General features: G+C 42.2%; 1 protein-coding gene across 6 annotated transcripts in view; it reads left to right on the plus strand.

The window, feature by feature from the left end:
* The window catches only part of RABEPK (Rab9 effector protein with kelch motifs), a 26,849-nt gene extending 12,742 nt beyond the window's left edge, over positions 1–14,107 (plus strand). For all 6 annotated transcript variants that reach the window (XM_040482309.1, XM_040482313.1, XM_040482311.1 and 3 more), the window contains 5 exons: positions 1,837–1,989; positions 6,820–6,981; positions 10,132–10,281; positions 12,178–12,327; positions 12,907–14,107. In XM_040482309.1, coding sequence (XP_040338243.1) covers positions 1,837–1,989; positions 6,820–6,981; positions 10,132–10,281; positions 12,178–12,327; positions 12,907–13,199 — 908 coding nt within the window. In that variant the 3' untranslated portion in view covers positions 13,200–14,107. The remainder of the gene's footprint in view (positions 1–1,836; positions 1,990–6,819; positions 6,982–10,131; positions 10,282–12,177; positions 12,328–12,906) is intronic.
* Positions 14,108–14,453: the final 346 nt, after the last annotated feature.

Below are 14,453 nucleotides of genomic sequence, written 5' to 3' on the forward strand. Positions count from 1 at the left end.
TCTTTCTTTCTTTCTTTCTTTCTTTCTTTCTTTCTTTCTTTCTTTCTTTCCTTCTTTCTCTTTCTTTTCTTCCTTTCTTTCTTTTTTATATTTTTTATTTATTTTGAGAGAGAGACGGGGAGAGGGAGAATCCCAAGCAGGCTCTGTGCTGACAATAGATGTGGGGCTCGATCTCACAAACCATGAGATCATGACCTGAGCCGGAATCAGGAGTCGGATGTTTAACCGACTGAGCTACCCAGGTGCCCCAAGATCACATATATATTTCTTAATATAAATCACAATGTCACAACCACCCTCTATATTTCCATAGTATCCTGTACTTCCCCATCCTTATTCCACTTCACAGCTCTTACCACGTGTGATTATTTCTTATCTGTCTTCCCCACAGGAGTATAAGCTCTTTGGAAACAAGGAACATGGTTATATTACTCACCACTGTACCCCCAGCCACTACCATAGCACCTGGCACAGAGTAGGTGCTTTCTAAGTATTTGGATAGATGGATGATTAATGGAAAACAAACGGATGGTGACCACCATGTGCTCTACACGATGGCAGACCCCCATACGTGTTTTGTTAGGCCCATGCAAAGTCGCTATTATTGATTTAATCTAAGTTGTTTACCAACCAAATGTACAAGGGTCTACATATAAAAATTGAGATGGTTTGGCTTCTCTTGATGATTTTGGAAGATCTGACATCAGTAGGCCTGTATGTCTACATGGCAACAGATTTTTGGCACTGAGCTGCCCCGCCTATCAAATGGGGTTCTCATCCCCCAACTTGCCACGTTCCCTCCTATGTAGGCACTTGAATTTCTACACCCTGCACTAGGAATTCAAAGGCAATTAAAATTTCTTCCAGCCCTCAAGAAACTCGCTGTGTAGTCCACTTATATTTTTGGTGTGACCTATTATTACTAGCTTTGTGACTCTGGTTAACCTGTGTAAACCATTTGGGCTTCAGTGTCCTATAAAATGGGGCTACTGTCTTACTTCCCTGAGCAGTTGTGAGCTTGTTTTAGCCAGAAATCATTTAGCTGCAGGTAACAGAAACTCTCTTAAACCAGCAAAAAAAGGGAAGAATCTAAACATAGGAGATAAAGCCTAGACTCAGGAGAGAGTAGAAGCAGGAATTGGAAAACTGTCAGAGATCATCTACCTCCTCCCTCATCTCTGAGGAGATCTTTTTTTTTTTTTTTTTTTGTAGTTATTTGGTATTTCTTTTCTTTTTTTTTAATTTTAACTTGTTTTATTTTTTATTTTTTTAAATTTACATCCAAATTAGTTAGCATATAGTGCAACAATGATTTCAGGAGTAGATTCCTTAGTGCCCCTTACCCATTTCGCCCATCCCCCCTCCCACAACCCCAAGGTCTTCTTTATGTAGATGTTTCTTTCTTTCTCTTCTCCATACTTTGGCTTTAGCTGCTTCTCCATACATGCAAGAAGAAATCCAGAAATCTGTTTGAATTCCAGATTCTCTGGAGGGAAGATCTGATTGACCCATTTGGGGTCAAGTAACTACCTTTGACCCAATGAGCTGAAGCTAGAAAGTCAAGGTGTAGTACAAACAGATCTTCTGGGATCTCTACCTCTCTGGTTGGGAGAATGGGGACAGTTTCCATAGAGGAGGGTTTATAGACTAGGCAGACAGCTCCCGAAATTCTATTATAGAACTTTTTGGAATTTGACCATATTCCCTGCCAGTGATCTGATGGTTGTGGTGGTTATGCTTTCGACTTCTTCTCCTCACTACTCTCCCCCAAGTTTGTCAACTGACATAAACTACAGTGGCAGTTCCAGTGCAGGAACTGAGTGAAATGTTTTCTAGGAACACACCGGTGGGATTTAGCCACCTCGGAGGGCCTCCTGCCCCGGTACGAGCATGCCAGCTTTGTTCCCTCTTGTGCTCCTCATACCATCTGGGTGTTTGGAGGTGCTGACCAGTCAGGAAATCGAAATTGCCTACAAGTTCTAAATCCTGGTAAGTAGCCAAAGGTTCTTTTATTTACCTAAAGAAAGAAATCCAATTCCAATTCCTATAGCAAAACTCATTTGGATTGTACTGAATAATCTGTTTAACTTGCTGGCCTCATAGAAAACAGGAATTTTAACTTCTGGCAAAATCTGAAAATAACAGAATTGCGTTTCCCCCACCCCCTCATCTCGTAACACTTGCAATTATCAATTTGTTAAAAGCCAAAACTGGAAGAAACTTCAGAGAACAGTTATGCCAAGTGGGCGACCCAGGTCCAGGGGAAGTGACTTTCCTAAAGTCCTAAGAGAGTCAGTGACTAAGCTAGCCTAGAACCTGTCAGCTAGATCAGGGGGTCTTAACTGGGGGCAATTGTGTCCCTCAGGGGACATTTGGCTATGTCTGGACACATTTTTGGTGATCAAACATGGAGCATGGGCAGTTGCTACTCGCATCTAGTGGGCAGAGGCCAGAGGTGCTGCTGTCCCCCCTGTAATGCCCAGGACAGCCCCCCAGAATAGCGAATTATCTAGTATCTAGCCAATAGTGCCAAAGTTAAGAAACCCTGACCTAAATCCTCCTATTATGTTTCTTTTAGCCAAACAGTGCAAAGTTCCTACCCAGTCTCACTGGCAGTTTTCTCACTGACAAAGCAGTTTGGGAACATCTCTTCTAAGAGATTGTTGCTGAACCACCCATGGGAGGTGGACTTGTCTTTTGTTAAAAATTATAATTAAAATTTTGTTGTTGTTTTCTCTTTATAAATATAATAAGGGGCGCCTGGGTGGCTTAGTCGGTTGAGTATCTGACCCTTGATTTTGGCTCAGGTCATGATTTCACGGTCGTGGGATTGACCCTGCACATCAGGTTCTGTGCTGAGTGTAGGGCCTGCTTAAGATTTTCTCTCTCTCGGGGCGCCTGGGTGGCGCAGTTGGTTGAGCGTCCGACTTCAGCCAGGTCACGATCTCGCGGTCCGGGAGTTCGAGCCCCGCATCGGGCTCTGGGCTGATGGCTCAGAGCCTGGAGCCTGTTTCCGATTCTGTGTCTCCCTCTCTCTCTGCCCCTCCCCCGTTCATGCTCTGTCTCTCTCTGTCCCAAAAATAAATAAACGTTGGAAAAAAAAAAATTTTTTAAAAAAGATTTTCTTTCTCTCTCCTCCCCTCTACCCCTCTCCCTCTCTAGCACAGGCTCTCTCTCTCTCAAAAAATAAATACATATATAAATAAATATAAGTAAGTAAGTAAATAAATAAATAAATAAAATTCATTTTAAAATATTTGAAAAGTGGGGGCAGCTGGGTGGCTCAGTCAGTTGAGCGTCTGACTTCAGCTCAGGTCATGATCTCGCGGTCCATGAATTCGAGCCCCGCGTCGGGCTCTGTGCTGACAGCTCAGAGCCTGGAGCCTGTTTCGGACTCTGTGTCTCCCTCTCTCTCTGCCCCTCCCCCACTCATGCTCCATCTCTCTCTCTCTCTCTCTCTCTCTCTCTCTCTCTCTCTCTGTCAAAAATAAATAAACATTAAAAAAATTTAAAAATAAACATTGAAAACAAATTAAAAAAAATTTTTGGAAAGTGTAAATAAGTGGACAAAAGGCATCCACAATCCCATGACATTAAGGCTACTGAGAACATCTCTGTGTACTTCCTTTCTTTTATTTCTCTGCATTTTTGTAAGCCTGAGTTCATACTATTTCACCAGCACACTGTTGTACCTTTTTCCTTTTAAAATTCATAATTACTGCAGAAATTATTTCCTGCTGACATTGCTGTAACATCACCTTTAATGGCGGCATGATACTCCATTTTGTGACAATACCATCATTTGGTTGTCAGATTTACACCATTATAAATAACAAAGCAGTGAACATCTTTGCTCAGAAGTCATTGACAATTATTTGCTTAGAATTCATGCCTAGGAATAAAAAGACTATATAAAACATTGAACCTGACAGCCTTTCCTCTGCTGTTCTGCCTGCCATTCCATTGTGGTATATTCAGTAAACTTCTATCTCCTTTGTTGTGCTAAAACAAAACAAAACAAAACAAAACACTGTGAACTTTAAGACTTTTGGTACATGCTACCCAATTGCTCTCCAGAATTTTCCAACTGCTTCTCTCTCCACCTGTGTTTAATAGTGCATTTTCACTCCTGGCTGACTTTGAATTTATCTTTTTTACAAAAATATTTTATTCTTAAGTAATCTCTATGCCCAAGGTGGGGCTTGAACTCACAACCCCGAGATCAAGAGTTGCATGCCCCACTGACTGAGCCAGCCAGCCACCCTTGAATTTATCTTTTTTTTTTTTTTTTTTTTTTTGAGAGAGAGAGAGAGAGACAGTGAACAGGGGAGAGGAAGGGGAGGGAGGAGAGAGAATCCCAAACAGGCTCCATATCCAGCATGGAGCCCAACGTGGGGCTCTATCTCACAACCATGATATCATGACCTGAGCTGAAACCAAGAGTCAGATGATTAACTGACTGAGCCACCCAGGTACCCCTGAATTTATCATTTTTAAACACTGCTAATTGGATAGCCCAAAAAGCTTATATCTAATTCTTTAACTATGCATTTTGTTAACAATTAGCAACCTGGACATTTTTCACATGCCGGTCAACTCTTGCCCAGTGGTCTATCACTAAGATGCTTGTTTGCAAACAGTTGGTCTTCTGTCATTTGGGGATAGTAATAGTTTCTACCTGGTTAAGTTTGGCAAGGATTCAAATAAACTAAGTATCTGGCACATAGTTAATGCTCAATAATTGTGGTGGTGGTGGTTGATGTAACTGTCGCTTGGCAGATGGAAATCACTTCTGGATCCCTGGGCTTCTGACTTTCAGTGGTGGCATCCATTTGAATAAAATACAGAGAATTTGGAAAGCGTCTGTCAGAGGAATTGATTTTCTACCAGATCCGTTTTCTCTCCTAGATAGTATAATTTGACACCATGCCCAAGATATAGGAAAAATGTGAGTGAATCATTAGCTGTTTTGTTACTAAGGCTGGTCCGCCAAATGGCTTAGGAGTCCTTTGTGATTATTTGTGCCAGCGTTTGACTTGGCAGCAACACAGTCCCAGGATCTTCTGGTCCTGGAGGTTGAGCATCTACTAACCCCCCACCCCCAAGATCCAAAAGCTCTCCAAGGTCTGTAGCTATAGAGATAATGACATTTTGCTTTAGATATAGGCTGAGACTTGTTTCATCTCAAGGTTCATGTTTGAGTCCAATACATATTCCAGATGCTTCCTGTGGTACTCTGTGTGCTGAATGAAGACCTTTACAAAAGGCACAGAATTTCCTAGATGAGAAATAATCCCTGGTGTGTTGCAGTGCACGAGTGTGGGAGTCTTGACAGAACTGAGTTCAAACCTCTGCTCTGCTACTCACAAGCACTGTGACCTGGGGGAAAGAACTTGAATGTTCCGAGCTTCAGTTCCCTCATCTGCAAAATGAGGATACTTTCCAGCCACCTGCTAGAGTTGAGTGGATAATGACAAGACAGAAGGTTAAGGGCAATGATTCTGCACAAGGAAGATACTCAATGTAACGCATCTGTTTCTATAAAACTCATGCTTCACTCTAAAAAGAAATAAGCTTCTGTGCACCTCCTAAGGTAGTGAAATTTTATTCTCAAGTCAGACGAGTGGAAAAACACCTAGATCTTGGTGTTATCAAGATGGAATTTGAATCCCAAGTCAGCCATTTATTAGCTATGTCCCTTTATTTTTTTTTAAGATTTTATTTTTTATTTGTTTTTTTAAAAAAATTTTCAATGTTTATTTTATTTTATCATTTTTTTTAATTTAATTTTTTATTTTTTTAAACTTACATCCAAACTAGTTAGCATATAGTGAAACAATGATTTCAGGAGTAGATTCCTTAATGCCCCTTACCCATTTAGCCCATCCCCCCTCCCACAACCCCTCCAGCAACCCTCAGTTTGTTCTCCATGTTTATGAGTCTCTTCTGTTTTGTCCCCTTTGTTTATTTTCTTTTTGGGAGAGAGAGACAGAGCATGAGGAAGGGAGGGGCAGAGAGAGAGTGGGACACAGAATCTGAAGCAGGCTCCGAGCTGTCAGCACAGAGCCCAACACGGGGCTCAAACCCACGAACCGTGAGATCACTACCTGAGCCAAAGTCGGACCCTTAACCAACTGAGCCACCCAGGCGCCCCAAGATTTTATTTTTTAAGTAAATCTCTACACCCAACGTTGGGCTCAAACTCACTACCCCAAAATCAAAAGTCACACGCCCCACTGACTGAGCCAGCCAGGTGCCCCTAGCCATGTCATTTTAAACAAATGACTTCATCTGTCTCTGCTTCAATTCTCTTATCTGTAAAATGGAGAACTAATATTTACTTAGCACTTATTATTTATAAGGAACTATTATTATTACTACTGAAACTGTGATAACTTTGTCTACTTTCTTTTAGTGCCACATAGTCTGGAGTAATTTGGCACATTTAGTTCTCACCTCTAGTGGGTATGCATTTTAGCAGATGTTGGTCTCCTCCGAATGGGCACAGGGCAGGGTAGTCAGCAAAGCAGAAGAACGTTCAGAGAGGACGTTTGAAGGAAGGCCTCCAAAATCAAATCGACCTCATTCTTAATTGCATGTGTGACTTTTTCAATCTTGGGGATTTGCCTCTATCTGGGAAAATTGTAAGTATCACCCGCTACCCCTCCTTGACTTTGGTGGCACAAGAATCCTGCCTAGGCCTTTGCTGTCCCCCTTGGGGATAGGGGTATGAAAGGTAACCCTGCCTGGCCTCAGAGTCAAGATGAGAGGCCCATCAGCCTGGATATTTTAGGTGACTGCCTTCTCTCTCTAAACCAGAAACCAGGACTTGGACCATGCCGGAGGTGACCAGCCCCCCGCCATGCCCAAGAACATTCCACACATCATCTGCAGCCATTGGAAACCAGCTGTATGTCTTTGGGGGCGGAGAGAGAGGCGCCCAGCCTGTGCAGGATGTGAAGCTGCATGTGTTTGACGCAAGTATGGACTGGAGGGCACCCCAGGGTTGCCACTTACCAGGTCTGAGCCACCCTGGCCTACAGCTTACCTGGTGTAGGAAGAAGAGGTTAGAAAATGACACTTTGTCTGAGTGTCTCTCTTCTAGATGTCTTTGGTGTATCCCTTAGCTAATATCTTCTTCCCACAGCAAAATTTGCATTTAAAAAGGTATAAATGATCACTTTAACATAAAGTGATCATTTATAAAGAAAATAGTACGAGTTTCCCCTTTAGCTTTTCCTTCCCACTACATAAACAGAGGTAAACATTGTTAGCAGTTCCTAATGTCTCCTTCCGGACATTCTTATGCATTTATGAAATTTCTATGAATTTTGAAGTTACATAAGAACTTTAAAACACATACATGGAATCAGATAATAAATACAGTTCTATAGCTTACTTTTGCAGGGGTGAGGCTAAATCTTAGTGATCGAAAACATGCCCTTTGTAGCCACATAACCTGGACTCAGGACCAGATCTGACACATACTTTCTGTATTGCTTTTTTTTTTTTAAGTAGGCTTCACGCCCAGTGCTGAGCCCGACATGGGGCCCAACACGGGACTTGAACTCACAACCCTGAGATCAAGACCTGGGCTGAGATCAAGAGCCAGATGTTTAATCGACTGAGCCACCCAGGCACCCCTGTATTACTTGTGACTAGTTAATCTTTCTAGGTCTTGGTTTGTTGATCTGTAAAATAGAAATGGTAATAGTGCCCCTACTAAAAAGAACTGGGAAGATTAAATAAGATAATGTCATACAGTGCATAGCACAGTGCCTGGCATATCGGGGGCACCTAAGGGACATGAACTGTGTTATCATCCCTTCATTTAATCATACGTCATGGATGTCTTCTAAGTCACAACCGGTTTCCTTGCAGAGCATATCCTGTGGGTATTCCTTATTTATTCAGTCATTTTCTTACTGATTGACTTTTTGCTGACAGCGCCACAGTGAACATAAATTAATTTTTGTATGTGTTACAAACATTTATGTGGAATAGATGCTGAGAAGTGGAATTACTGGGTGAAATGATATAAACATTTAGAATTTTGAGCCCTCTGGTCAAATTTTTGTATAAGGAACATTTATTTGCATTTCTTTGGCTTACTAGTAGGTATTTATGAATAGCGATTTATAAATAACATGTGACAAAAGTAGTTTTCGTGTGTGTTTTTTAAGAGAGATGTAGCCTTTTGTTGAGAAGATGCAGTAAGCAAAATTTCAAACTTATAAAGTGAAATTGAAAGACTGGAGACAGAGTATAGTATGACTTTTCTCTTTCCAGAAAGAATGGTGTTTGCAATTCTTTCAAAGCACTTTTTATTTCAAAAAAAGTTTCGTAAGTTTATTTATTTTCAGAGAGCGAGAGTAGGGCAGGGGCAAAAAGGGAGGGAGAGAGAGAATCTCAAGCAGGTTCCACACTTGTGAGTACAGAGCCTTATGTGGGGCTTAAACTCACAAACCGTGAGAACATAGTGACTCTTAATCTCAGGATCATGAGTTCAAGCCTCACATTGGGGGCAGAGCTTACTTAATTAAATTTTTTTTAAAAAATAGCAGAAATAGGGGCGCCTGGGTGGTTCAGTCGGTTGAGAGCCCAACTTTGGTTCGGTCATGATCTCACAGTTTGTGGGTTCGAGTCCCACATGGGGCTATGTGCTGACAGCTCGGAGCCTGGAGCCTGCTTCAAATTCTGGGGGCTCCCTCTCTCTCTGCCCCTCCCTTGCTCGTGCTCTGTCTCTCTCTCAAAAATAAGTAAACATTAACACATATTTTTAAAAATAAAAATTTAAAAAAGCAGAAATAATTTCATATGTAATATTTGTGTCTTGTATTTTTCACTTAAGCACAGTTCTCCTGTGATCATGAAGTCTTCAACAATTTTATTTATTTATTTGTTTGTTTGTTTATTTTAAGTAGGCTCCACACCCAACATGGGGCTTGAACTCATGACCCTGAGATTAAGAGTCACATGCTCTACCAACGGAGCCAGCCAGACGCCCCAATCTTCGACATTTTTTTTTTTTGCTTTTTTTTTTTTAAGTTTATTTATTTATTTGAGAGAGAGATAGAGGGAGAAAGATGGTGAGTGGGGGAGGGGAGAGAGAGAGAGAATCCCAAGCAGGCTCTGCACTACCAGCACAGAGCCTGACATGGGGCTCAAACTCCCAAACCTGTGAGAACATGACCTGAGAGGAAATCAAGAGCCAGAAGCTCAACCGGCTGAGCCACCCAGGGACCCCTCCACTCTTCAACATTTTAAATAAATGCACAGTATTCTGTCATGACTGTAGCAATAACAACTATTCACTTGTCTGTGCACTTAAGCTATTTTCCATTCTTTATTACAAACAATGCCGTGATGAACGTGTTTATGCATAAACCTTTTCCAGATTATTTCGGATTGTATTCCTTTGAATGGTGGGGCTCCGTGCACAACCTTCAGGCATACCACAAACAGTAATTCTCACACAAACTCTCACGTATTGAATACTTTCTCTGTGCTTATCTCACTTGATGCATACTTCAACCCTGAGAAGGAGGTATTATCTCTATCCGCATTTTACAACTGTAGAGGCTAGAGCTTAGAGAATTAACTGGTGCAAGGCCACGAAGTTATTCAGTGAAATGACCCAGTTTTCACTCCAACTTCCCTGGTCTGTTATCCTATACTGCTGCTCCAGCAGGCCCTGCTAACTTCAAAAGTAGCCTTATTTTCCCATGCTTCCAGCAAGTCAATTAAGGGTATTGTCTTGGAAAAAAAAAAAAAAAAGACTCTGAGGCCTGTCACAGAAGAAGCAGACTATTCTTTTTAATTTTGCTGCAGTTCCAGGTTGAAGCTTAAAGGAGGTCTTTTTAAATTCAAAGCGAGGAATGGTTTCCTAAAGCCCAGTAGAATGGGCAGGCGTGGTAGGTAGTGAATTCTCCAGCCCTGAAAGTGTCCAAGCAGAGGCTCTACAGGTCGTAGAAGGAAGGAGGTCTGGACTGAGTTGGCAAGTTGGAGTGGATGTCCCCAGGTCACTTTTTGCTTTCAGCGTCTCTGCTTGCTGGGGAGTGAAGCTTGGGTGTATTTCTCATGTTCTGGCTTCATAGCTTTTTCATCTGATGCCAATGACTACTTTTCTAGACACTCTGACCTGGTCACAGCCAGAGACCCTTGGAAAACCTCCATCCCCCCGGCATGGTCATGTGATGGTGGCAGCAGAGACAAAGCTCTTCATCCATGGAGGCTTGGCAGGGGACAAATTCTATGATGATCTCCACTGCATTGATATAAGTAAGTAGGGTAGAGGGCATGGGCAGTTATCTGCTTAAAATGAAATAAAATATACTTTGATAGAATATAGCCTTGCTCTTAAGTGTGGGTAATTTGGCCAGCCAGTGGAATCTTGGCTAGATTTCTGGCAAATGTGGCCTAAATAATAATAAATAATAATACCAATAAAAGCAATAATTTTCTGAGTACTTGCTATGTACCAGCCATTAGTTATCTCTTATGTTTCCAACAACCTTGCTCTTTCATTAAAACTCATTATGCTTTGTGTTCCCTGACTGGATTCCCTGACTGCCATTAGCCATTAACCCTATGCCCATGAGGGATATGTGTGTCCTCGGAGTATGTATGGGCGTTGGGGACCAGAATTGCCATGCTAAATGGTTAAAAACCCCTGGAAGAGGAAAGCTGGGGAGAATGTGAGAATCGTCTTTCAGCGTCTGAAGGGCTGACATGTCTTAGAGATCCTGGACTCATTCTGGGTTATTCTTTTAGATGATGAGCTCTCTTAGGGCAGAGGCTTTTTCTGTTTCCCCGGTATGTTTCCAGCACTTAACACAGTATCTGGCAGATTGCAGGTGATGAGTGTGTATCTTGGGTGGACAGACAAGCAAATGAACATGTTCTGCATTGCCCTAGACTATAAGAATTGGAGCTGTGGGCAGAAGGCATGAGAACTGCTGCTCAGTGTGTTGGGCTGCCTTGCCCGACAATGAGTTCTCTGGCTTGGTGACATCTGAGGCCAAGTGACACTGGCTGGGATTCTTATATTGGCTAGAGTTTTGGCTCGGCTGAGTGATTCTCCCTTCCAACCCTGAGATGCTGGGCCCCTGCCTTGAAGTGACAAATGGAAAACATCTTCACGGAAGTGTTCCCTGCAGCGGTCAGCTGGGGTTGTAATGCTTATTGAGAAAAAAGAAAGTCCTGGGGTGCCTGGGTGGCTCAGTCAGTTAAGCGGTCCAACTCTGGATTTCAAGTCTTGATCTCACTGATCGTGGAATTGAACCCGTGGGATCGAACCCGCAGCGGACAGCAAATCGCTATGCTTGCTTGGGTTTCTCTATTTCCCTCTGTCTCTGCACCTCCCCTACTCACATGCACTCGTGCACCCCTGCACTCTCTTTTCCAAAATAAACTTAAAAAAAAAAAAAAAAAGTCCTATTTCCTTGTGCTGAGGAGCTACTTCCTGGTTAATTTCTCTTCCTTTCCTACTCTAGTAATTCTCTAAACCTAAAATCCAATAATATGTTGCCTCATTTCAATGCTTGTTTGAAAAGACACAAATATCCTTGCACAAAGAGGTTGGGAGTAGGTGTTGGAGGCAGCACATTACGGTGGAGAGAACACGGGTTCTAGAGTCAGACCTGAGTATCATAGCTGTGCTGCTTGCTAGCTGTGGGATCTCGGACAAGCCTCGCCCTCTTTAATTCCATTTCCTCAAATGTAAGAACGAGGGTAGACAGAAGTAATAGCAGTTTCATGGGGCTGTTAGGAGAATTAAGCGAGCAAAATATTTAGTGTCTAGCCAGCACTCACAGAGTTGCTAAGGAACTGCCAACATTTAAAATGCACATGCGCAGACATGGAACTCCCCTCCTGTGGGCTCCAAAATAGTAAATGGTGAGTCACCAAAGACAGTATCACTCAGTGGGCTCCAAAGACCACTTACCTCAGAATTACCTGAGGTGCTTGTTAAAACTACAGATTCCGGAGCCTCTCCTCCCTCCCCGGACCACCCAAACAGAATCTCAAGCTCCCCCAAGTAATAAACCTTGTAATACTTCTCAGAGTGCTTGGTGAATGAGCTTCAGTGATTGGTTTGCAAACTACAAAAGTCTGACAAGTAAGGTTGAATCCATATTCTAGGCCATGTTGTACCCACTTTCTTTCTCTTGGCAGATGAGATGAAATGGCAGCAGCTAAGTCCCACAGGGGCATCTCCCGCAGCCTGTGCTGCCCACTCAGCTGTGGCTGTGGGGAAACACCTGTACATCTTTGGAGGGATGACTCCCACAGGAGCACTGGACACAATGCATCGGTATCACATAGGTGAGCAGGTGTTCACTGTGGATCTTTAAACTAATGTGACCATTCTTTGAAAAGTATCACAGCGCTTTAGTTTTTCATTTTGGTCCCTCCGCATCTAAATCTAAAGGAATCGGGGGTGCCTGGGTGGCTCAGTGGGTTAAGTGTCTGACTCTTGATTTTGGCTCTGGTCATGATCTCAAAGTTTCACGAGTTTGAGCCCCGTGTCAGGCTCTGCACAGACAGCACAGAGCCTGCTTGAGATTCTTCCTCTCTCCCTCTGCCCTTCCCCTGCTTGCAGTCTCTCTCAAAGTAAATAAAAAATAAAAAAAAAAAACCCAAAACTTAAAAATAATTCTCCCTCTGCCCCTCCCCTGCACACATGCACACACTCTCCCCCGCTCTGTCAAAAATAATAACCCAAAGGAATGAAAACCAGACTTATAGGGAATGACGTCATGAAAGCAGTAACACTGCCAATAGCTTTTTTTTTTCCTTTTATTTCTTATTTCTGCTAGTACTTAGTGATAACAGCAAATCACTGAGCATTTCTGGAAATTTTTTGACGCAGAGCCTTTGTGTATATTGTTTTTTCTAACACAGAAAAGCAGCATTGGACCTTGCTTAAATTTGATACTTCTCTCCCCCCTGGACGATTGGATCATTCCATGTGTGTCATTCCATGGCCAGTGATGTGTACTTCTGAGGAAGAAGATTCCAATTCTCTCACTCTGAACTGTGATGCTGAGAAAGGGGATTCTGCCAGCAAAGGAGTGACCCAAGGTGGTGACTCACACGAGGAAAGTCAGACTGACACACTGCTTTGTTTTGTGTTCGGCGGGATGAATACAGAAGGGGAAATCTATAGTGACTGTATTGTGACTGTAGTTGACTAATCCCACATTTTTATTAAATGACAACTTTTCAGGGAAAAGTTAAATGAAACCTTAGCTATTTTATACCTCCAAAATAGTTTCTGCACTATATATCCCTCTAACTCTTACCTAATTTGGGAGGCGAAGAAATGGATAGCCCAGTGCAAAAACCTCTATTATATAAAGGGTTTTACCAGCAATACAACCTAGGTGGTAAGTGTGATTGGTCAAGATACTGATCACAAAAATGTTGGAGAATTAAGTTGTAGAAACCATAGTGTGGACATTTACAAGTTGAAGCCTATCTTTCTAGTATTCATCTAGTAGCTGCTCTCCACAAAGAGGTGCAGCCTGTTGGCATGTGAGAGCCACTGGGGACAGGGATGAAGACTGGCCCTTGTCTTTCCTAACCACCTGCTAACCCTACAACATACAGCACTGCAGGTCACTTTTAACCATTGTATTGAACTTGGCCTGAACACCCTTGGTATTATACTCCATGCTTGTCCAAATGCTTCTGGGGCACTGCAGAAGTGTGGGCCTCCAACTAAAAAGTCATGCCATCAGGTTCCAGTTCTGACACGTTAGAAAATTAACCTTTTAGCCCATTGCCCACCCCATAAAATATCTATCCTTGGGCAGTATTGAGTTTCATATCAGCACCAGAGAGCCTGCCCTTTTCGATCATGTAAAATCATTTATCTAGATCATCCTTTTCCCTCAGGAAGCCAATCCAAGTAATCTTGAACCTCCCTTGATACAAATGACTACCTTTGATCCACAGTTGTAATAGGGCTTAAAGTAATTTCTCACCATCCTAGACCCCACTCCAGACAACTAGTAAGAAATTTCAGAGATGAAGATTCTGACATAGTGGGAGTTTAAAATATACTTTTATAAAAAATAAAATACTTTATATCCTAAAATTATGAACTGAATCTCAGTGTATAAAGTTAACATCAGTGATCCATCACTCATAGCAAGTCTCAACGAATTCTAGCAGCTACAAAGCATTATTAGTAATAAAAAGCCCCCAGAAAGTTTTAAAGGTAAGGGGAAATTGGAAATTTCGACTATGTTCAAGAAAATTCTGCTCTTGGGCATGTGAAGACTCTTGCCTAGGTAAGAATGTTTCTTACCTTTCCCACCCCTTTCTTAAATTAACGTTAGGGGAAGATCCCTGAAACAACTAAATAAAAAGGTTTCTTTACCTCAAAACCCCACCAAGTAAGAATGTGACCTTGAAGCAACTGACTTAATTAGAAGCTTATCACA

This window comes from Herpailurus yagouaroundi, unplaced genomic scaffold, assembly GCF_014898765.1.
Source record: "Herpailurus yagouaroundi ecotype Mexico unplaced genomic scaffold, PumYag 160, whole genome shotgun sequence".
In the NCBI taxonomy this organism is placed as follows: Eukaryota; Metazoa; Chordata; class Mammalia; order Carnivora; family Felidae; genus Herpailurus; species Herpailurus yagouaroundi.